The 24243-nt window shown below is 35.9% G+C and overlaps 1 protein-coding gene across 4 annotated transcripts; it reads left to right on the top strand.

Annotated features, from left to right (window-relative positions):
- Positions 1–1296: 1296 nt before the first annotated feature.
- On the top strand, positions 1297–23723 carry LOC100802657 (serine/threonine-protein phosphatase 4 regulatory subunit 3A). 4 transcript variants are annotated; one of them, XR_005888821.1, is made up of 24 exons: positions 1297–1603; positions 9384–9464; positions 9874–9973; positions 10086–10170; positions 10272–10321; positions 10955–11034; positions 13502–13561; positions 14219–14318; positions 14406–14483; positions 14651–14718; positions 14841–14909; positions 14991–15068; positions 15157–15252; positions 16236–16306; positions 16912–16989; positions 17079–17172; positions 20019–20117; positions 20542–20756; positions 20847–20961; positions 21859–21990; positions 22071–22360; positions 22441–22545; positions 22631–23369; positions 23461–23723. XR_005888821.1 is itself a non-coding variant. In XM_006597648.4 (24 exons), the coding sequence occupies exons 1-24, from the start codon at positions 1559–1561 to the stop codon at positions 23124–23126; spliced, it is 2571 nt and encodes an 856-aa protein (XP_006597711.1). In that variant the 5' UTR covers positions 1297–1558; the 3' UTR covers positions 23127–23723. The 4 variants fall into 4 exon arrangements, 3 of the variants coding, with proteins under 3 accessions (XP_006597711.1, XP_003546328.1, XP_006597708.1); XM_006597648.4 differs by having other exon boundaries at positions 15196–15252; positions 22071–22178; positions 22254–22360; positions 22631–23723; XM_003546280.5 differs by having other exon boundaries at positions 22071–22178; positions 22254–22360; positions 22631–23723.
- Positions 23724–24243: the final 520 nt, after the last annotated feature.

The raw sequence follows: 24243 nt of genomic DNA, 5'->3' as shown, positions 1-24243 counted from the left end.
TTTCGTATTCCAGTTTACTTGTTCTGCTCTTTAATCACAAAACAAACAACCCCCCCAATCGTTACTGTTACTGTTACTGCAAGTATATTATGAACATTTGGTTTGTCACTGCTCGTTGGGAAACGACCTAGAATCACTTCCTAGTTACTGTATTTTCATGTTTATTTGATTCGGGTACGGCCTCGATCAATGGGCAACATTCACAAAGTTATAAGAATATAAAATAGGTTAGGATTAGGTAGGGCATGACTTAGCAACCAATTTCCACCCGTAAACATATGTTCATTATGTATTAAAAAATAACATATAACTTGTAATAAAATATTACTTGACCAAAAGACAACAATTAATCCTTTGAGGTGCTGAAATTTATTTAAGAGATTGACTTCTCTCAAGAGATATTTTTTTTATACATATGGGTAAAAAATCAAACATATGTCATATGCTTAAGGGTCAAAGTTATCTACTAATTGTACTACATCATATTGGTGAAAACATATAATATTCAACAAAAATATAAAAAAGACTAATAATACATTCTTTAAAATATCCTCTTATCATAATATAATTGACATACACTATATTGGTGAAAATATATAATATTCAACAAAAATATAAAAAAGACTAATAATACATTCTTTAAAATATCCTCTTATCATAATATAATTGACAATTGATGTTGATTGATATAATTGATAAATGAAATCCATTCTCAAAATGCATGCGTAATTTCTTATATCTCCTAAAATTTCAATTGAAATTCATAAAAAATAATTTTAATTCTAACTGAATTCATAAGATATATGGGATTTAGAGGTGGTTATACGGACTAGTATGAATTGTTTAATGTTGTGCAAAAGTTATGTAAAATAAATAGTCTTTTTTTTTTTGCAAAAGCCCATGTATGAATGGATGGGTTCGTGGGCCTAAATGATAATTTGAAAAAAATATTTTTTGTAATAAAAAAATATTTTAAAAAAATTGAAAAATATATAAAATTAAAAAAAATTATCAACATTTTAAAGATGACATATTAACAATAACACTCTAAATTAAAAATTAAAATATTAATATAATAAATTAATATTACTTACATATTAAACTTAAATGACACGAGTTTCATTATTCAGGACGTCGCCGGCTTAATATGTCGATACACAAGTCGGTATACCACCCCCCGTGGGATCTCTCTAGCCAATGGCAAATTCGTTATTTCAGCGGAAACCCAGTGGCATTCCCGGCATTTCATTTACGTGAAACTGTTTCCTGCTCCTTTTTTTTTTGCTTAATCGAAGTCGGCGGATACACTCTTTAGCGGAGAATATAATATAGGAGAGAGAAACAAGAGGGAGAGTGTGTGGAAACTTCGCCATGCTACGTCAATGGCAGTTAGGGTTTTCTGTTGATCCCCCAAAGCTCGATTCCCTTGCCATAATTGCTTTCTCCTCTCCCACTCTACTCGTCCTCCAAACCCTAATTTGAACCTCACCCCCAAAATTCAGTGTCTCAGCTTTCTTTTTTTCTTTTTGGCTTTTGAAATTTTGAGTTGCTCCCTGCCATGGGCGCGCCGGAGAAATCGCAGACCAACACCAATCCGATGCAGGCAAGTGTGCTCTATGTGTAATTGGAAGCTTCTACGCTTTGTCGTTGATTTTAGTGGATGCAATTGGTGTTGTTTTGCTATTCGATGTGTTAGAGTTCGAAGTTCGATTTGTTTTATTGCTGAATGTATCAGTAAGTGTTAGTGTTTGTGAATTTAGTTTGAGTGTTGGACTGTGTATCACTATCCTTAGCTACCATTTAGTTAGTGTTAATGTTATACTTTGTGCAATCCTTTTACTTGGTTGATATTTTTAGAATCATGAGGTGAAGAAGTGGAGGATAGTGTGCTTGCTTGAATATGCATTTAATGTTGTATCTCGCTGCTGTGATGAACTAATAATAATTTTGATTCCATTTGATTTTTTTTTTTTAAATTTTAGAAAGAGTTAATTTTTTTTATGTTTTTTACGATATCCAATGGATGATATGTCGAGAGATAATTAAAAAGTTTGATTTGTTAAATAATGGTTGTGAAAGTCAAACCTTTTTAACAATTCATGCTTGGATTTGGATGATTAGTTGAGAAGAGGTTTGCTACCGAGTGCTTGTGGAGCATTGACTAAGGGAATAAAAATAGGAAGTGTCAAAGAAATGCAAAGCATTTATCGGACTGGGAATGCAATATTTAATATGTTCATATCTAAATAATTAGAAAAAATTAATTATAGTAGATGCTCTTAAACTTGTGTAGTTGTGCTTTTAGGGCTCCATTTTTTTTTTTGAACTGCAAAGATAATTTATATTGATAATTAAAAGTACTAGTGGTACTACAGGTTACAATGAAAAATTGACTTTTGAGAATTAACCATACAGACAACCATCACAATAACAACACTCAAAACCTGCCCTTCCTAGTAGCATTAGATAAATGCTAAAGACATTGCTGAGGACCACTGGAGAAAAGGGACAGTGAAATCCTTTTCCCACCCCTTTAGCCAGGTCCACATAATGAAAAGAATGCTATCTGTCAATTTAGAGATATCGAAGGATTGATTCTGAAAGGTGATATCATTCCTGAGTTTCCAGATTGAGTTTGTAGCTGCCAACCACCAGATTTTCCATTTTCTAGCAATAGCCTGTGTTCCTGCAGTAGGTGAATGTTGGAGAAAATTATCCATTGGTCTACAATGGATGATTCTGTCTTCCTTCACCCAGGATAAGAATTCCCACCACAGGGGCTGAATTTTGTCACAAGTGAAGAACAAATGGGAAGCAGACTCAGGCTTGCTGTGGCAAAAAGGGCATAAGTCACTGTCAGTTTGAATTTGCCTCTTCGCTAGGTTATCCTTAGTAGGAAGTCTATCCCATAACAACCTCCAGGCAAAGGACAAGGCTCTCGGGGGGATTTTAATATCCCATAGTTGCTGGAATGCCAAGTACTGGACTTCAGAAGCCTGCTCATCTTTTAAAACTTGATAGGCAGATTTAGTAGAAAAGATTCCATTAATGTCAGCTCTCCAAACCCAGGTGTCATTCAAGTTGCTATTTAACCTGATCATTGAAATTTGATCAATGAAATTGGAAGCAATTCCCATCTCATAATCAAACAGGTTTCTTTTCCAAAGAAGATTCCATTCCCACCCATTTTCAGAGAAGGATCCCATCTCAGCCACTATGTGATTTCTTTGAGAGGAAATTGAATATAAATCTGGAAATTGATATTTGAGGGGAATTTCATCCTCAGCCCAAGCATCTTCCCAGAACAGGATTTGGTCACCCCTGCCCATCTTCCAGCAGAATTGTTTAGAAGCAGTAGTCATACTTTGGTGTTGATTAAGTGCGTTTAGGTCAGCCCACCAGGTAGAGAACTGATGTTTTTGAGGCCCCTGATCCAATCCTCTCCACCCTTTATATTTAGAGATCAAAATCCTATTCCACAGCTAGTGTAGTTGGTGAAACATCAGCCATTTTCACTTGATTAGTAAAGAATTATTTAGAATTCTAAGATCTTTGATCCCCAAACCTCCCACATCTCTAGAAGCACAGCATTGTGTCCAAGATACCCATGCAATCTTCTTCCCTTCTTGGTTACCTCCCCACATAAATTGTCTTTGAATGGAAGATAACCTATTAATCACTGTTTTAGGGGCCCTGAAAAAAGACAAGTAGAACAAAGGTAATGCTGTTAAGACAGCATTAATAAGAGTGAGTCTACCAGCCATGGATATATTTCTCTTATTCCACCTGTTCAGCCTATCCTCAAATTTCCTAATTATAGGATCCCACACCACCTTTCTTTTGGGATTGACACCAATCAGAATTCCTAAATAGCAGAAAGGAAATTGGAGCAAAGCACAGTTGAGATAGTTTGCAGCATGAAGACACCACTCCTCAGATTGACCAACAGCTCCAAATTTGCTCTTAGCAAAATTAATTCTCAATCCAGAAACCAGCTCAAAACTCCTGAGAATAACCTTCACAGTTTTGACATTTGCCATAGATGCTTCTCCAAAGAATATCGTATCATCAGCGTATTGAAGAACATCCACAGGCACCTTATTGCTCCCCACCAAAAAGCTTGTAAAACATTGATTTGATACTGCTTCCCTCATGAGACCTGTCAAGCCTTCAGCCACTAAATCAAATAAAAGAAGGGCCAAAGGATCCCCTTGTCTCAACCCTCTTTGAGGTTTGAATTCAACAGTAGGGCTGCCATTCACAAGGACAGACATAGAAGCTGAAGTGAGACAACCCCTGATCCACCTTATCCACCTCTCATGGAATCCCATTCTTCTGAGCATATAGAGAAGAAATTGCCAAGAAACAGAATCGTAGGCCTTCTCAAAGTCCACTTTGAAAACCATGCAGGATCTCTTAGACCTCCTAGCCTCCTCAACCACTTCATTAGCCACCAAGACTCCATGTAACAGCTGTCTCCCTTGTTGACTGCCTTTCATCAATAAGCTGAGGCATGATCTTTCTCATCCTATTAGCCAGCATTTTAGCAATAACTTTATATATGCAGCCTATGAGGGAAATAGGCCTGAAGTCACTAATAACCTGGGGATCCTTTATCTTAGGTATAAGAGCAATAAAGGAAGAGTTACTTCCTTTAGGGAAAGAGGCATTAATATAAAACTCTGATATAAACCTAAGAAATTCAGGTTTTAACTCCTCCCAAAAGTGCTTAATAAATTTGAAATTGAAGCCATCTGGCCCCGGGCTTTTGTCATTCCCACAACTCCACACAGCACATCTCACCTCCACTTCTTTAAAAGGTTCAACCAATATATCCCTCTGAATAGGGGTTAAAACATTGAAGGAGACTCCATCCAAGTTAGGTCTATGGAGCTGGGATTCATGAAATCTTCTCTGAAAATGCTGAAGGATTTCAGCCTTAATGAGGTTAGGATCTTCAACCCAAGAGTCATCAATTATCAACCCTCTCAAGTTATTTCTTCTCCTGCTGTGATTGATTAATTTGTGGAAATACTTTGTGTTGCTGTCCCCCTCCTTAATCCATCTGCGTCTAGACTTCTGTCTCAAGGTGGATTCATAGAGGTTAGCCTTTTTCCAAAGCTCAGCTTGAAGATTCTTCAGCAGCTGAACTTGCTGGACAGAAGGCTGGGATGACATAGAATTCTCCAGATCATTCAAATCTTGCTGAATTTGCTTCATCTTTTTACATATGTCTGCTGTATTCTCTTTACTCCACAATTTCAGTCTAGCTTTTAAGATCTTGAGCTTATTTTTTAAAACAAATCCACCCCATCCAAAGGGCTGATTGGCAGCCCAACAGTCCTTCACCACTTTCTGGTACTCCTTGTTCTTAAGCCAAGCATCAAAAACCTTAAAGGGCTTGGGGCCCCAGTCAATGCTCTTAGATTTCATAATAATGGGGCAGTGGTCAGAGTAGTTTCTCTCCAGATTACATTGGGAACTATCTGGCCATTTATCTAGCCACCCATCACTGACCAAGACTCTATCAATCTTGCTTTTACAAGTTCCATTTGGCCTGACCCAGGTAAAAGACTTTCCCATGCAAGGTATATCATCAACTTCTAATTCAGTAATCCACTCATTAAATTCATCTATAATGCTGTTATCAGAGCTGCTGCGATTACACCCAATTCTTTCTGTAGGGTGCCTAATGCAGTTGAAATCCCCTACAAGACACCAACATGTGTCTTGGGATTGGATCTTTTTACTTCTTAGGTTCTGCCAGAGCTGTCTCTTTCCCAGGAGGTCACAAGGAGCATAAATGTTAACCACAACCAGCCTTTGCATATCAGGCAGCCATATCCCACCTAGCATAATGAAATCCTTGTCAGTAACCCGAAAGTCAACCTGAAAGTTATTAGGGTTCCAAGCACAAAGGAGCCCCCCAGCAGCATTCACAGCAGGCTGCCATTCCCAAGCCACATCAGATTGACCCCACAGAGATTGGCAGCAAGCTTTATCCATAGCTTCCCTCTTAGTTTCTTGGAGACATAACAGATCAATTTTGAATTTCCCCACCAAATTCCTGATAGAGGCCCATTTAATGCCTCTACCTAGCCCTCTAATGTTGTAGGAGAGGATATTCATCAAAGAATATTCCTATTCCCCAACTCCATAGCTTCTTTCCTGTCCCTAGACTCCATAAGAGCAAAGCTGTGAATACCATCTTCTTGTTCTGTATTAGCTTGTACACCAATAATCTTTGCAAGACACCATTGCTGTTTGGCTTCTTCCATAACTTGGGAATTGCTTTCTTCTATACTTTTTAAATCTTGACATTCCTCAGAGACTCTATGTTTTGGGTCACTGTCGTTAAGCACACTAACATGTTGCTGACCAGTACCTTCATTTAACAAGTTTGGTTCTTCAGCAACAGGCTCGAGAGGTGCAGCTTTTGATAAAGCATTTCGTTGCCTAACATACACTTTAGAGAACATGTCTGGGCTTCCCTTAGATGATTGGGCCTTGATTGGATAGTTATTCTTATTGTACCCCTCATTATTCCTTATTGGGCCCAACTTAGTACTTGGGCCAATATCTTTTTGGAACTGCATAGACAATGTGTCTAGGAGGAGTCCCGTAGTCATTAGCTTTCCCCATTTAGGTCTAGCACCTTTTTTGGTCTTCCTTCACGATTCAAAATGCTTCCCGAATGATCTCCATTCTCCTGCCATGGCCCAGCTTTTGTGTTAACCGAGGTTTCCTTTTCTAGTGATTCATTACCTGTGTTCTTCTCTGTAAAGCACTCAACAGAGTCAACCTTAGCCGAAAAGGGACACTGGGTATGGTTCCCTCTAACCTTTGACTTCTCCCTGCAAATGTCGTCAGAGGTCTTATTATCCCGCGGACTAAAATGAGTAATGGTATCTTGGCAGAGACTGTTGGTTATGTCGTGGGACCAGTGGTTCGTACTGTGGATCATCTTCTTCGAGGACAGCTCCGGCGAGAATGAGAACGTTGTGTCGGAGGCGTCATCATCAGCCCCGTCGAACCCATCGTCGGAGGGTATCTCATCGGTCTAGTCGTCGTTCAGAGGGGTCCGCCTGTACTTCGCGTCTCCGTCGTCTCCAACCTCCTCCACCATCCATACATTATAATCATTCTTCCCCAATCGAACAGTGACTAACTTGTTGATCGTCGGCGGGAGTGGAGTTCGGACTAACAGGCGAGCCCGATCCAACCGGCGGCGATCATCCGTGTCGTCGTCAGGTTCAATCACATCGCCGATACATGCGACGACCTTCCTCATGTGATCGATATCCCAAACCTCAATCGGGAATCCCCATAACTAGAGCCAAACAACCCGATTATTTGGTCTAAGCCCTGGTCGCCACTTCTCTAGGGAATAGAATATTGATTTGCCACCGTCAATCTCCGATGAGATAATTTGTTGAGCTTTATCATCAGAGAGTCCGATAAGGAGAACCATATCGTCACCCAGAAATTTGGTACGAAAGTTGTACCCTAAATCCCACGATATGCGATCCTCCATACTCTCCATCGCCATTGGTGTTTTTAATTTCCCGACCCAAGCCCCGTTGCACCAGTAGTCGCCGTCTTCGTTGGTTGGAATGGAGATCAGGGATGGTGTTCCTACGCCTGTCGCCATACCTCCTGAAGCACCACCCTGGGCCGTCACCTCTGCGTATGATCGCAGTCGTGGTGTACGGCCTTCTTCTCGGCATTTGTTAAGGTCCTTGTTTTGCTCCCCTCTGTTAACAATCACTGACTGCACAGATTGTGTCTTGGTTGGTCTAGCAAACCTGGGTAGATTGACAAAAAGCTTCTGGTCGTTGATGAAGATGTTATCTAGCTGAACCTCCAGGCGTTTAACATCTGAAACTCCTTTAAAGCGCACGAAACCATATCTTCTTCCATCCTTATTGCGGCGTTTTGTAATGTAGACCTCACGCACATCCCCCCATATCTTAAAGTTTTCCCACAGCGTTACTTCATTAACTTCATCAGTGAAGTGTGTGAAGTAGAAGGACGTGATGTCGTCCTTATTTCTCCAGTTGAGGTGGTGATCTGTGGGTTTGCTCCTTGTTCCATGGTTGTCGGGAATTCTTTTCTTTTCTACATTCTTCTTCCTTTCTTTCACTGACCTCCTGCTTATTACCTTCGCCCATTTTCCTTCCTTATCATAGCTGTCCTCCTTCCCATATTTGTTATGCCAATCTCTATCTTCATAAATCTCCCTTTGTTCACTGCTACTCCATCTCCTTTGTTGTCTTCCTCTAAGGCTCCTCTGGTACCGATGACGTTCGCAAGACAAGGAATGATCTCTTGCACTCCTCTGAGCTCTACCTCTCAATCTCTCCCTCCCTCTCCCAATCACTCTCGTCCTCGCCGTTTCGTGTTTACTCTCTCTCTGTCTCCCTCTGTTTCTCTCTCTCCCACCGTCACTTTCTCTGTCACTCTCTCTTAGCTTAGTTGCATATCTGCTTTTAGGGCTCCATTGATAATGTTAAGGAGTTATACAATGACAGTGGATCAAAATTAAATTCTTCTAAAAGCTTGAACTGAATGGTGAAGATTATTCATCCACTGGGAGGTGATTGGGGGTTGTAGTTATGATTTATGAGACAATAATTTGGTATTGTGCCCCCTCCCACACACTTGCGATGTCATTGTCAGGATGCAATGCACTAGTTCCACTCAATTCTTTTTATCATCTTTTCATGCAGTTACATTTAGTGCTTGCTAAATGTACCTGGTTTCTTCCTTGATAGTGAAATGTGCCTCCGTTTTTTATTTTTTTTCCCAGTTAAATCAAGAATTACATTTAAGCACAAAAGGGTATTAGTTATTTATTTACTGTCTTAAACTTTTTGGCATTTATTTCTTCTGTATGCTACGTGTGCTTTATTTATTGCCCCTTTATTTTCTTTTGGGAATCAAATTCTAGTTTTTGCCTGTAATGATGTGGAGTGGCATGAATTGTAATATGGACATATACCACATCAAGATTAGTATTTATTCTAGCACACACTCAGTTTTGTCCGTTTTTTCTCTAGTCATTGGTGAAGTAAGAACTCATTGCAATTAAAAAAATGCTTATTCTATTATCATATCCAGTTTTTGCTAAATGATAGAATAAGATGGCTCTGAATAAATGCTTTACTCTGGATTTCAGTGATTCAGTCATACAAAATTGCTATTTTCACAGCAAGTAGCATTTGGGCTACCCGAACTTGCTGAATGAATATAGTTTCTGTATTTCTTTGTTACTTTTCAATTTGGAAAAAAGTTACAAGGAATGTGTCTTCAATCTTGATATCTCATGTGGTTAAGATGTTTATACGACTTATCACTCAGTCTTTCTTCTTATTGGATTTCAGCGTGTCAAGGTCTACCGTATGAATGATGACGGGAAATGGGATGACAAGGGCACTGGGCATGTCACTGTTGATTATTTGGAGGTTTGTACACTGTTTTGGTAAAGCTTTCATTTGTGACCAGCATGTATATTACATATGTGAGCACTTCTGTTTGGGGACATTGTATGCTTGACTTCCGCTTGGCGTTTACCCATGTACATTAATGCTGGTTATCAGGTTATGTGTGTGGTCAGAGGCTTTTACCTTTGCATTTTAAGACAATAATAATTTATGAGATGTAATCTCCTCAAGGATTGGTGGTGCTGATCAGGATTAATGTCTTACCATGTCTGATAACAATAACATTATATCTTCCCTGTCCTAGAGCATAAAGATGCTATTTAGAGTTAACAACACAATATGATTCTAATATTCAACAGAAATAGGTGGTTGATTTGTCTTGATTTTTGTATTTACAAGGAATGAAAAATAATAATATCTTATAATGCAGCGATTGGAAGAGCTGGGTTTATTTGTTTTTGATGAAGAAGACAATGAAAACATACTTTCGCATCGCATCTCTCCTGATGATATTTATAGGAAACAAGAAGGTAATCCGTAGCATTTTATACTTTTAATATTGACTAGTCCACTATTTGTCCCTGAAGCATATCAGGGATCATTTTGTTTCAGTTTAATGGTAGACACTATTTTGTCATGCAGATACAATTATCTCATGGAGAGATCCAGAATATGCTGCAGAACTGGCTCTTAGCTTTCAAGAATCTGGTGGTTGCTCTTACATATGGTAGCAAATAACTGTTAAATTTTAATTACTTCACATCCTTCTCTTGGTTTTCGTCTCTCTGCTATGGAATTGATCTTAATTCCTATGCTTGTTTTATTCAGGGACAATATTTGCAATGTGCAAAGGAGTATGCATTTTAATACTTTAAATAGTAAGTAATGCAAAATATGAATCTTATTATTCCCTCTCTACTGGAGATTGTTTACATTTGTTATCTATTAAATATATTTTAATACTTTTTTATTTATTATTATTTCAATGTGAGTTGTTTTTTCTTCTCTACAATAATAAATTTTTGTTTTACTGAATTATTTATATACCATCTCATGTGCTGATTATTAATGTTAATTAATTACTGCTTTAGCATTGAAATGCCCTACGGTGCTATACATAGAATTCCTTCTTGAACTGGAGTGGATCTATTACTCCTACTTATTAAGGCGTAAAATACCTATGATATGACTGTATTGGTGCTAGTCTCCTAGAGCTCTGAGTAGTGAGTTCATGTAATGTAACCATTGTTTTGGGTGTAGATTGCAGTGTGTGTATAACTGTATATATTATGGCTTTTGTGAGAAACTTCCTTGTTTTAGTTTTTGTATAAATGACTATTTGGATAAATTTGTACCAATGTCAGTGTTGCTGTGTTAAATGTCAAACTTTTATCTGAATTTGGACTTATAACAGTTTAAAGACTAAAAAGGAGGGGAAAATGGTTATATTGCAGAATTATTTTGTTTGGTGCTTTATGGACTTAGCCTTACTGTTTTGTTGTGTATTTCAGGTGAGGCATTTAACAGTGTAAACAGTGAGTCAAGGGAGTTGCCCGCTGTTGAATTGTCAACGCTTCCTTTGATTCTTAAGGTTTGGGCATTTTCCTTAATCCCCTCAGTTATTTTATTTCTACCTTTTTTTGTTTTATTTATTGTTTGCAATTTATCATTTTCACATGTTCTTCCAAATTTCTCTTTATTTGAAATCTAATTTTATGCAGATTAACTGTGGCTATTGTTGACCTTTTCTTTTAATCTTCACAATTCTGAGTGAACTTTGGAAGTACTTGTTTCAATTGCTTTACAACCTTAGTTTATTTAATTGAAATCTATTCATTCATGTTTTTGATTTACTTTCTCAAACAAATTTGCTGTACAATTATCATTGGTTTTATACAATTACTACCAATAATATAACAAATTAAATGCCAAATTCTGATAAGTTAAAAGAATCTTTAATAAATACACTCAAATGATGGATTCACTACTAATTATTTTTCTTTAATAGTGTTCCTTATCACTTATCACAATAATATAACAAATTTGCTGTACAATTATCATTGGTTTTATACAATTACTACCAATAATATAACAAATAAAATGCCAAATTCTGATAAGTTAAAAGAATCTTTAATAAATACACTCAAATGATGGATTCACTACTAATTATTTTTCTTTAATAGTGTTCCTTATCACTTCTAATGAAAATCTTAACTGCCAAACCCATCCTACCGTCACAGGTAGCCTTTTTTTAAGCCCACCTTAGTTAACTCTTGGCTGAGTTCTCAACAGTATTAGGAATCCAGAAGCAGAATATGAGAACAGAATAATTTTCTTATGAATATTGAAAGACAACAAAGAAAAGGAGATAATTGTCTTCCAAGGTTTTTCCCTTTCTACAATGGCTGCTGACTAATTCACAAATTCACAAATGTTAACTAAACTGAATGAATCCTTCTGCCCCTTCCCCCCTATTTATATCTTATTAACTCCTCTAACTAACTAACTAACTATACTGATCTAATCAATTCCTTTTCCCTTATGTCTAATTCCTTGCACAAAGTCCAATGCTGATCATCATTAGATGCACAAACTGGTATATAAGCCAAACTGAAGATCATTTGACAACTTGATGTTAATAAACTATCCTAAACAGAAGTGTCAGCCTACAATTATAGAATTTTTTAATAAACAAAGAGTTTATTTAAGAAACAAACGAGAGATGCAGATGCAAGATGATTTGAAGTTTTTGAAACTAAACCAAAATTGAATGGAATGAAACATTTAGCACAGCATGCCAATCTCTTTGGGCACCTGTAGAAAACAGAGATGGAGGGTTCTAAGAGAAAGAGATTTGGGAAACTTGTAAATTGTTATTTGATATTTTGAACACAGAGAAGAGATCAGTTTATATAGTTACAGTATAGGAGGCTTACAAGAGAAGGGAACTCACTCCACTGATGTCGCAGAAGCCAAACAGCTTACAGAGACTGATTTAACTACTGTAACTATGCTGATGTGGAAGATAGCCAATCATGTTACAAACAAATGAGAAGTACTCTATTACTCTATTAGCACCCCTAATTAGAACTTCAGCAGAACATCACAGAGAAGCCAAGTCAACTACTTAATCCTAGATGAACTATGAAGGCTTCACTTGAATAGGGAAAATTCTAGCTTTTCTTCCCAACCATATACACCAAGCAAATACAAAGAACGGTGCCAAAATGCCAAAGTCTTTTGGCATCTTATTGGTTTCAAAACCTTTAAAACTAACACAGGAACCTCTGGAAATCCTTGAGGCAAATCTAGTCTTCACCAATCTGCTCATTACACAATAATCAGGAGACAAAGTTGTAAGATTATTCAAATTTAAAGTAAATCATTGGTTTTAATTTGGATCAGTACAACAGTTCAAACAAGAGATTTAGCCTTTGCCGGAGTAATTGATTTCCAAATTGGTTTATCGGAAAGGAAAGAATCGTTGTTGGGAGATGAAGTGAGAGACTGGAAATAAGATTTGCTTGAAAATAACCTGAGGTGTCAAATGACCTGATCCTCTGGTCTGGATTTGATGAGATATGGATAAAACTCAAACAAGTATAATCTTATCATACATTTCTAAGAAATGAAAATTCGAAGAAACAGTAGAATCAGATAAAGAGTAAAGCTGAACTGTAGGAGCATTGTACACATTGGAGAGATAAATAAGTCTACAAAACGGTTGAGGAACATTCAAAGGTTCCCCTATTATTCATGATATTTATTTCTTACAATTTTACTTGCAAATTAATAATTTCTGTTACACACTCATTTTGTGTTGTTTTTTAATGATTTTGTTGCGAACACTCGTTGGTGTTGCTTGTATGACATTCCTTCTCTACTTCTGATGAGAAAGATGTTTCACAATTTATGGTTGACATTGTTGTACTTAAGTTGAATTTTAGTAAAGTGCAATGCCTTTCACGATTTATGGTAGATATTCTTGTACTTCAGTTAAAAAGTTTACACTTATCTATCAAGCTTCAGTGAAATTCATCCTTTTTTTCTGTTCACAGATGGTGGTTGAGAGTGGCAATACAGATCATTTGCGTCTCGTGGAACTAATTTTAAGCTATGTAAGCTAAAATAAACCACTAGCATGTGTGCATATGATATCTTCATAGATTAGGCTGGTGACCTTTATTTTGCATGATTTGGCAATGTCTCACTATAAGCTGTAGATCATCCATTAATTAAAAGGACTGAAAGGATAAGATGCACTAGATAATTATTTTAAGTCATCCATGATTTCTCATTCATATAATGTTTCTAGCTTTTTTTTAAACAAGTCGTTGACTTTTCTTATCTTCAAATAAATTTAGATGAAGATTACCATGAGTTATAAAATTTTTGAGGCATGTTTCTTTTATTATTTGGTTGAAGAAAAGTGTACTTCCTGATGATATTGTCAAGTAAGTTTTCAATGTGTATGGTATCACAGTTGAGACTTATGTGATATTGATGATGGTTATGCTGTTGATTTTTACTTGCAGCATTATATACTAATGTTAATTACTAATTTCTAATGCATATCTTGTTTGCAAATTTATAATGATTATCTAGTGAGTCAATTCCAGTACATTTTTTTTCCGTTTTTTTATTCTGAAGTCTACACACATCACATTGATCATCTGTATGTCAGAGTACCTTAGAAATTAGAATTATGTAAATTTCATCCTTTTTTCTCCCTGTATATTTTAGATTTCCCTTTGTAATTTACATTTCCAATGCAGCAAGATTTTTTTGGGAAGCTCATGGATGTTTTTAGAGTTTGTGAAGACTTGGAAAATATGGATGGCCTTCACATGATTTACAAAATAGTCAAAGGGATCAGTCAGTATTTACTTTTATGCCATTTTAATTTGTCACTTTGTTGACATTTCTTTTTCCATTTCTGATATATGTTTGTTTCTCTTGCAGTTTTGCTTAATAGTACACAAATTTTTGAGCGAATATTCAGTGATGAGTTTATGATGGACATTATTGGTGCCCTTGAGTGTGAGTTCATTACATGATTTTCTCTTCAACCTTGTAAAATGAGTTTTTTGGTGTTAGCCTTTGAACATATTCTGTGTTATACATGTGTGCGTGCATGTGTGTGTAGTGACTGTACTGTAGTAAAAAAACACTAAAAATGAGTTTTCTTGAATCTCATGTCATTTCAGATGATCCAGAGGTTTCCCATGTTAAACATCACCGTAAATTCTTAAAGGAGCATGTTATTTTTAAGGAGGTATATTTTGGGATCTGATCATTTATTCTATTTTGGGAGAGAAGCTAGGTGATAGGTAGATCTCTACATATGCAAGGAAATTTTACTTCTTACTCATAGTATTTAACTATTTTCTTTTGTAGGCCATACCTATTAAAAATACAACTGTATTATCAAAGATACATCAGACATATAGAGTTGGTTTTTTGAAGGTTTCCTCCTTCTAAGCCTTTCCTTGTTTACTCTATTTATTTATTTGTGATTTGTTCCTTATCTTCAGTTATTGCTTTTAGGATGTTGTTTTGGCTAGAGTATTGGATGAGGCTACTGTTGCAAATCTTAACTCCATAATACATGCAAACAATGCCATTGTAAGATTTTGATTTGTATGGAAAGAAGGCTTAACATATAATATAGTGACTGTTATATATTTTGTTTTGACTACTCTGTTATTTTTAGGTTGTTTCTTTATTGAAGGATGACAATACATTTATCCAGGAATTGTTTGCTAGGTTAAAATCGCCCGCCACCTCTCCTGAATCAAAGAAAAATATGGTAAGTCTTTTGTTTCTACTGGCCATGACTAATACTCGTTTACTATTCCAGCATGACATGGCTATTTCATAAGTTGACGTTTTCCCTCCTGGTTGCGTAGCTTATTATTTGTGTGTGTGCAGTCACATTTGGTGAAATTTTACTAAAAGAAGAAACGGAATTCCAGTGTGAGTTTATAACAATAAATGGTCCCTGTCTCTACACTTTCTTTGGGTTATTATTCTATTAACTATTGATCTTCTATTCTCCCCCTTTCAAATCAGTTGATTTTGTTTCGAAACTTAGGAAAATATGCATTTTGTTATTCAAGCCCCCCCCCCCCCCCCCCAAAAAAAAAAAAACTGTTGTGCAGTTATTCAAGGTACTAGTACTGATAGAGTTTGAGGCAGATATGTAAATAATATCATAATTTTCTATTCATTTGAATATGTGACCGATTTTTAATAGAGCACTTGGCTAATAACGAACCCCTAACTGAATACAGTTCAGTTAGTTACCCTGGTAGAACAATTTGGAATTACAGTACATGTATGCACATAGTAAAGTAGCTGTGTTATGTTCTAATAGAGTACCATTATAATCAAATATGAATCTCTTTCCTTTAGTTTTAATCTTCATATCACTGCATGTCCTTTAGAGCTAAACTCAGCCCGATTTAATTGAAGTTCCTGTTCTCCAATCTTTGTTGTTGCACTACATATGCCATCCTGTGATGGAATGTGTTTTTATTACTTACACCCTTGTGTTTGGACAAATAGATTGTGATTTGATTTTGACCTGAGGTTGAGCTTCACTTTCTTTCAAAATGAAGCATGCCTGCTTGACCTTTATTTATATATGATATATGATTATATTAATGTAGTGTTTTTCTTATCTTGTATTGTTAAACTGCTTTAATGTTAATGACATCTTTTTTATGTTCATGATTGATGTTACTGGTGATTCTTATGTTAAATATTTTTGCCTCTCTATTTGGTGGACAGGTTCATTTCTTGCACGAGTTTTGTAGTTTAAGCAAGAGCTTACAGATGGTACATCAGCTTCGGTTTTTTCGGTATGTAGCATCTGGAGTAGTGAATCTTGACAGTTGACAGTGTCAACCTGTTATGCAGTTTGTGTTCTCCAAATTTTAGAATCAGTTTCTATTGTTTGATTGCATTCTTGGTAACTATTTAGGCAGAGCGGGGTATTTCTTCTCAAGTTTGCTGTTTTTCTTAAGGAATAATTTGATCAATCATGTCTTAAAGTGCTACTGCTTCTTTCATGGGAATCTTCAATGGTGGAGCTGTGGAGGCTTGCATTTGCTTTAAATTTTTCAAACTCCATAATTTTGATTTTTAAACTATTATCATTATCATATCTTAACAGAAAATTTGATATCTTCAGTTTCGTATTTTCACAAGTGTATGCCTAGTAATTTTTTTATTATAACAGTAAACATCTTTTGAAAGCACTTCATGTATAATCATTAAAAGCCATGTCTTTGAAATTTTTATTTGTAAGCTCTCAATTTTTTTTTGACATGTAGGATAGATGCCTTACTCAGTTGCTTAATCTACCTGAATTCCTGGTTATTTTTTTATTTTATTTTGCTACATATTCTATTTTTGGGATCTTATTAAATTTCATTGGTTCTTTGATTTGAATTTATGTTTGTAGGGATCTGATGAATGAGGGCGTCTTTGACATCGTCACTGATGTCTTGCAAAGTCAAGACAAGAAGCTTGTTCTTACTGGGTATTGATCCCCCCCTTTTTGCTTTTGAGTGTTCTGTTTGACATTCTTTTCAATTAATTACTAAGAGGCAAATGTTGTGATGGTTGCAGCACAGATATCCTCATTCTCTTCTTGAATCAGGATCCTAATCTTCTGCAGTCTTATGTTGTTCAACAGGAGGGAATTACACTTCTTGGGCTATTGGTAAGTTTTTGTATGCAAATGAGGTCTCATCTTCTTTCTAGATGAATGCACATATAAAGAAATAGTCGAAATGAAATGACCTTGGTGTTTGTGTGTGTGTCTTTCTGCTTGTGTTTAATTTATTTGAGAGATGGGTTTGATCACCAATGCCTTGTTTGAACTGTTAAGAAGACTTGCAAATATTATAGTGTAGCTGAAATCTTCATATTTTCTTTCTGTATTTCTGATCTATGAAACCATTTATACTGCTTGATGTCATGTTTCACACCTTCACTTGTTTCCTTGTACAAGTGTATGGTAGTGTAAAGTCTAGCTCGAAACTGATGTAGGATGAATATGTGGTTGGCTTGTGGAGCCTGTGATGGTCTTTCATAATCAGTCTTTTGATATCTCTAAGCCGGTAGACAGTACAATCTTCCTCATGTGGTCTTGGCTGAAGGGGTGCGAAAGGGATTTCAATATTCCTTTTCACCATTGGTCCTCAGCAATGTCTTTAGCTTTTTTATAAAGTTTGTTTTGAAGGGTGGGTTTGTGGGTTTGTTGTTGGGTTGCTGATCCTTATTATCTTACAGGAGAGTTAATATCCTGTGTTGTCTTGTAGTACCACTGGTACTATTCTTATATTAATATAAATTATATTTGCAGTTCAGAAAAAAAAGGAGTAAGGGTTTTTGGTAGCTAGGACTACATCTATTTTATGGATCTGAACGAATACAGGATTACATGGTATTTCTAAAAGGATTTTGGAGTTGAAGGAAAGGAACTAAACATTGAAACAATGGATTCTTTTCATGTGAGTAGCGAAGAGTTATTGAGAAAGTATCTTTTTTTTCTACAATGGTGGCAAAAAGGTTAGAACCTAGGACCTTTATGCAAATTATCAAACCCCGACCGCACTAGTAGGTTTAAATATCTATGGTTTAATTGATTTTAGGAAAAATTAGAAGATAGAGGTAATAGGAAGAGAGGATGTAATTTGAAGTCGAACTCTACGGCTTTGGAGAATAATCGATTATTGTTATTGGAATTTTGTTGGTTAAAAATTAGAAGATAGAGGTAATAGGAAGAAAAGGAATGTATTGGAATGTTGTCTGTTGTTTTTTCATGGGAGTGTTATTTATAATCAAATATTTGAGCACAACATAATCAATTATTAATACACTAGAATAATCAATTATTGATACACTAGAATAATCAAATACTGACACTGTGGTAACTACATCTCTAATGAATTTAGTAATGACTATTTACATAGCACTCCCCCTCAAGCTGGAGATATATGTTATACGAGACAAACTTGCTACAAATGTAGTAAACATGAGAGCCTATGAGGGACTTAGTGAACATGTCTTCCAATTGGTCATTAGAATTGGTTCGTTCATGGACGACTAATTTGATGCAACATGGAGTGCAACTTGATTGTCACAAATATGTTTCGACTTCGTATCCTAGATGTTTCCCAATTTTAGCTATTGGCTTAGTTGCCTAAGCCATGTAAGCTTGCATGCATTGGATATGACCACCATGTTCTATTGCTTGCTCCTCCATGAACTCAGATTCCTCCAATAAGAACACATTATCCAGAAGTGGATCTCCTATTTGATGGTGTTCCTGCCTAGATAGCATCAGAGTATCAAGTGATTTTGGCATTTGAGAGATTTTGCAATTTTATCTTTACTTGTAGTGAAGTCATGGACAAAATGTGCAACCAAAGATACGGAGAAACATGGTAGAAATCTTATACAAGAAAGAGTAGGGAACCTGATCGTGAAGTGTGATTGATCAAATAACATGATGTGAGAAGTAGAAACGAAGGGGAACTTTATGGTGAAGAAGGGTATGAGTGGTTTCAACCTAGTATTTATTCCTTCTTTTGACAACACCATTTTGTTGTGTTGTGTGTACAAGATGTTTGATTAATAATACCCTGTAAAGTAAAAAAAGACTGAAGCTGGGAAGACATATCCACCTACATTATCAATGTGAAAAATTTAATTGAAGTACCAAATTGGTTTTGAATTTAACTCAAGAAACCTTGAAATATAGTAAAAACACATGAATGCTTTTTCATTAAGCAAGTGATGAAGTACAATAGGAAAAATAATCAATGAAAGTGATAAAATAATAGTAGCCTAAAGTTGAATAGACATGACCAGGACTTGGAGTGAACCAGGTGATGAAGTATTTTTTTGACTTGATAACTAAAAGTATGATGAGTATGTTTTCATAAGTGACAAGACACATTTCAAAAGGCAAAATTTTGGAGCAAGTAGGAACCTTAAGACCCGTCTTATTAAGACTAGGGCAACCTAGGCGCTGATGGAAGAGCTTGAGGAAGCAGAGACACAAGTAACTGGTGGTGAAAGTTGGTATAATCCTGTATTCTGATCGTAAGATCAGAGTTATTAACAAAAAAGAATAGAGTAATCAAGGGTGTAAGTAAGCTTGCTTATGGATATTATATTAAAAGGACAACCAGGATGTTCTATTTGTTATTCATTTAAAGATTCTATGTGAATGCTTTTTTAAATCTGTTGCATCTGTTAATTGTTAATGTAAAGTGCTACATCTCCTGAATTTAAATACTTGTTAAGTAGTCCATTGCTATGTTGTTTTTGAAAGTTTGTTAGAAGCTAAATTGAAAGTTGCACCAATATATTGACCTTTTTAGAGTTCCTGAAAGTACTTTTGCCTTAACAGTATATGGAAATAAACTTTCGTGCAGAAAAGTTATCCCCAGTAAAAATGTGAAAGTGTTGATTTTTTTTGCCATGGAAATGTGGAATGTAAATATGTGGATTCTGAATTTTAAGTATTTTTGTTTAGTTAAGTTCTCTAATGTACAGGTTAGAGGCATGATAACAGACTTTGGAGATGACATGCATTGCCAGTTTCTTGAGATTCTTCGCTGTCTATTAGACTCATGCTCATTGTCTGGAGCACAGGTTTATTTTCATTTCCTGATCTCTCTATTTTTTGCCTTGCTTTCTAGGAGTGATCACAGGATTGGGAGTTGGATTGATTTTTTAAGATTTTACAATTTTTTTGTAAATTTAAATTATTGTTATTATTGGTATGCTATTATCTTTAAATTCATATTTAAATCATATCTTAATGTAAAGTATAAAAATTACTTTTTCTTTTAAAAAAATTAAATTAAACTATATTAATTATTGTTATTAACTTATTAGCTTGTTGGACAAGCTAGTTTGAAAATTGAGTCGTGTCATTGACTCATCGTGCAATAATATATGATGTTCTATTTCTTCTGTAAAGCTGGTTTGTTATGCGTCATGTGACTCATTCTTGGCTTATTAGATTGGTTATTACTGGAGTTGTTTTTAGTAACTTTCCAGTTTCACTTGACAGAGGGATACAATTATTGACATTTTCTATGAGAAGCATCTGGGTCAACTGATTGAAGTGATAACAGCATCATGTCTTTCAGAAAATGTTGCTCATGTGAATAGTAAATCAATAGATCGTGGCCTAGTTAAGTATCAGAGTGGGACAAAGCCAGAGATACTATCAAACATATGTGACTTGCTATGCTTTTGTATCTTACACCACCCATACAGGATAAAGTATTTCCTTCTTGCTAGGCAGTAATTAGAATGACTTAATGTTGCTGATCATTTCATGTAATTGTGAACATGGGTCTCTGCTTTTTGCAGGTGCAACTTTCTTCCTAATAAAGTAATTGATAAAATTTTGTTACTGACACGGAGAAGAGAGAAATACCTCGTTGTTGGCGCTGTTCGATTTGTTCGTACTATTCTATCACGTCATGTATGTTTAAACATTCTGTTTTGTCTTTGGCAACTTTCAGAGTGAAGACCCCCTTCCCCAACTCTATATATGTATCAATCCAATCTTGACATTCCGCCATGGGTTTGTAATTTTAGGGTTCATATGGGTCTTATAGCCTTATATCAAGTGCAAATAGCACAATCCCCCTCCCTCAATCATTATAGAATGAACCTTGTTACCTGAGTATTTATATTTAAAGAGGTGTTTTTACTGATTTATTTCTTTTTTAGGGTAAGGCAATATTGAATAGTTGTTTAAGTGATTTAAGCTTGAGGATGGCCTGAAATTTATTTTTCCTCATTTTATCTCGTTATGAATGGAATATTGGAAATGTTTTGTATGTGAAACCTGTAACTCATTTTATTCTATCAGTTATTTCCCTCCATCAACTTCTACATGAACTGCATTGTTGTTTAGTTCTCGTCTGCTGCAATTTCTTTCTTGCAAAATCATATTATCACTTATTGAATTTTACATTTTTGGTCATTTTGGAGCTCATCGCAGTAAATTTTATTGTAGAAGTTAACTAGGTATGAGGACCTTTGAGAATGAAATTTGGACAGTTAGAGAGCATCTTCTTTCTCAATAACTGTTAACAATAGCTGTAATGTTTTCTTTTCGATCAAGTTATTCTCTGGCTTCTGATTTTTAAGAGGGGATGATGGTATCAGTTAGCCAGAAAGTAACTTTTGGGCATTTTAGTTTACTTTGTTATAATAGCTGTTTTGCATGTTGGTAGCTTTTAACATTGTTTTAAGCTGTAACTGCCTGATTCTATTTTTTTTAATCCCCTTTATATCATTCTTGTTTTTTGTGGATATGTGATGAATTGTGTCTCATGCAGTAAATGTAACCGTTTGAAGTGTTGCCCTGCAGGATGAGCATCTGGTAGATCATTTTGTTAGAAGTGACCTTCTCAAACCAATAGTAGACGCCTTTGTTGCTAATGGTAATCGCTACAATCTGCTCCATTCTGCTGTTCTTGAACTTTTCGAGTATATTCGTAAGGTATCATTCTTTTATATGTATTCATTGTGGATATCATTGCTTCAAGCAATTTTCTACTGATATAACATTGTATAATGCAGGAGAATCTGAAATTATTGCTGAAGTATATAGTTGATTCTTTCTGGGACCAGTTAGTGAAATTTGAGTATTTGGTTTCCATTCATTCACTGAAAGTAAAATATGAGCAGGTATTTTCAAACTTATATTTACCAGTCCTTACGCAAGCACATAGTTCTGACTCAAGATTATGTGCTTGCTTGCAGTGTTTGGATAATGATGGGGCAAAAGGTACTGCTATTATGATTGACCTTCGAAGACGACTTGATGAGCGTGCTCTGGAGAAAGAAGAGGAAGACTACTTTAATGACAGGTATTTATCTTCTTTCACATGTATTGTAGGAGATTTTATACAACTGGCATGGGGTCTCTTGACATTTGGTGGTTAATCAGTGACGAGGAGGATACAACCTCTGCGTCTATTTCACATAATCAGAAAGTGCAGCAACAACAACCCGCATTATCCAATGGTGTTGCTGCAAGCTACTCAGAGCTAAGGTATACTTGTTTTTCGTTGTATTTCACTAGTCTATTACTTTAATTTTCTCAACAACTTCTTTAAGGTATTTCTCATGATTTTCAGTCCAAGGTCTGGTGGACTGGTTGACTATGATGATGATGATGATGAAGATTACAGGCCTCCCCCAAAGAAGAAGCCAGAAGCTTCTGAAGAGGATGAAGGGACAATGGAGTCTCTCAGTCGGAAAAGAAAATTGCCTTCTAAGAACCCTGAGCTTGCAAAGAAGTTGTCCAAAAATTCAAAATCGAAAGATAGTGTTTTTGCTGCCTTGTGTTCAACATTGAGCCAGGCTGTGCTACCTGGTAAGAAACCTTCAATCAACGTTCATACCGATCCTTGTAGAGAAGACAATAAAGAAAAGGAACCAAATGTTTCTAGAAATTGCTGTGAGAATAGCAATGCAACAGCTGAAGCGAACCATGTAGAGAAAGAAACTTCTGCCTATAGAAATTTTTCTGATGGGCTGTACGGCACTTCAGATAATGGACAGTTGGGTGGTGAGGAACATACATTGGTTTCACCGAAATCCTCCCCAGAGATGGCCGTAAATGGATCTTAAGATTTTCAAACCATACAGAGGAAGGCAGATTGTTTGTGTTATTTGACCTATGGATTTGTTGGTGCAAAGTGGTTGCTGTGCCTATGTGAAAGAAATGATTGCATTCTACAAAGGGGTAGGTTCTGATTATTCCTTCTGTGGAGGACATGTGGAAATAGTGTACAGTGCCACTGAGAGGTGGGCAAGATATTATACAGCAACTTCGATCCTATGCTTTAGTAGGCTTTTCGGGCTTAGAGCATGGTAATTGTTGCTTTTGTGTAACATTCACCAGCAGTAATTCTCTTTTTACCTTTCCTTCTCAACCTCTTACAGTTCATTTTTCATTCTGCAGAGGATTCTGGGTTGGGGGGTTGATCCTCTTATCATTTTTTACTTATAATAGTTATATTAACTTATTGATAGAGGGCGCCAATATTCGCCCTATACAGGTTTTACTTTTTTTCCTCCCCAATTTTTGTGGTGGATGTGTTATAGGGATATGTGCAGTGAGCTTCAACTTTCTAGGGCCAATTTTTGCAAATGTAGTAGGGGAGAAAACACGATCCGATGTAAATCTATATTAGATTGTAACTTATGCGTTGGACTTCCCATACAGTTCTGTCATCGTAACTAAAATTGCGTTGGTTAGTTATTATTAATTCTATATTTGGGCATTTCCTAATATACTGTCTTAGGTATAAAACTCTAGTTGTGATGGCTAGCCTTATCAGTTTTCCCGTCCTAAGTTATGGGGCACATTCCTTTTTCCGTTTCTTTAGACACAGCTACCCAAACTGTATGGGGATCTTTCACCTTCTAACTCTTACTCTACTCAATGGAATCACTGGAAACTTTCCAAGTGGTGGTATATTACAATGCTCACTCACACTTAGCTTTTGAGCATCGAAATACCGTTTTGTATTAGGTTAGCTTGATTTTTTTTTTTCTTTTATACCATGATATCAATCACAGATTCAGTTTTACCATTGCCATGAAACCCTAGATCATTGTTGTGAGCTGGCAGTATTGACTGGAGGCAGATGCTGAAGGTGTTTTTAGTAAGGACTAAATATAAATGATCAGAGATTAAAAAAAGTGTTTGACTATGCTAATTACTACGCTCAGATAAGATTAT

Source organism: Glycine max, chromosome 15 (assembly GCF_000004515.6).
Source record: "Glycine max cultivar Williams 82 chromosome 15, Glycine_max_v4.0, whole genome shotgun sequence".
NCBI classification, from domain to species: Eukaryota; Viridiplantae; Streptophyta; class Magnoliopsida; order Fabales; family Fabaceae; genus Glycine; species Glycine max.
This window is presented reverse-complemented; position numbering and strand designations above follow the sequence as displayed.

Bases quoted from the DNA above. Each gene is read 5' to 3' on its own strand.
- LOC100802657 (XM_006597645.4), top strand. From the start codon at position 1,559: ATGGGCGCGCCGGAGAAATCGCAGACCAACACCAATCCGATGCAG. The intron at 10,322-10,954 runs GTAAGTAATGCA...TGTGTATTTCAG, and splicing joins GCATTTTAATACTTTAAATA to GTGAGGCATTTAACAGTGTA. The intron at 22,546-22,630 runs GTATACTTGTTT...CATGATTTTCAG, and splicing joins GCAAGCTACTCAGAGCTAAG to TCCAAGGTCTGGTGGACTGG.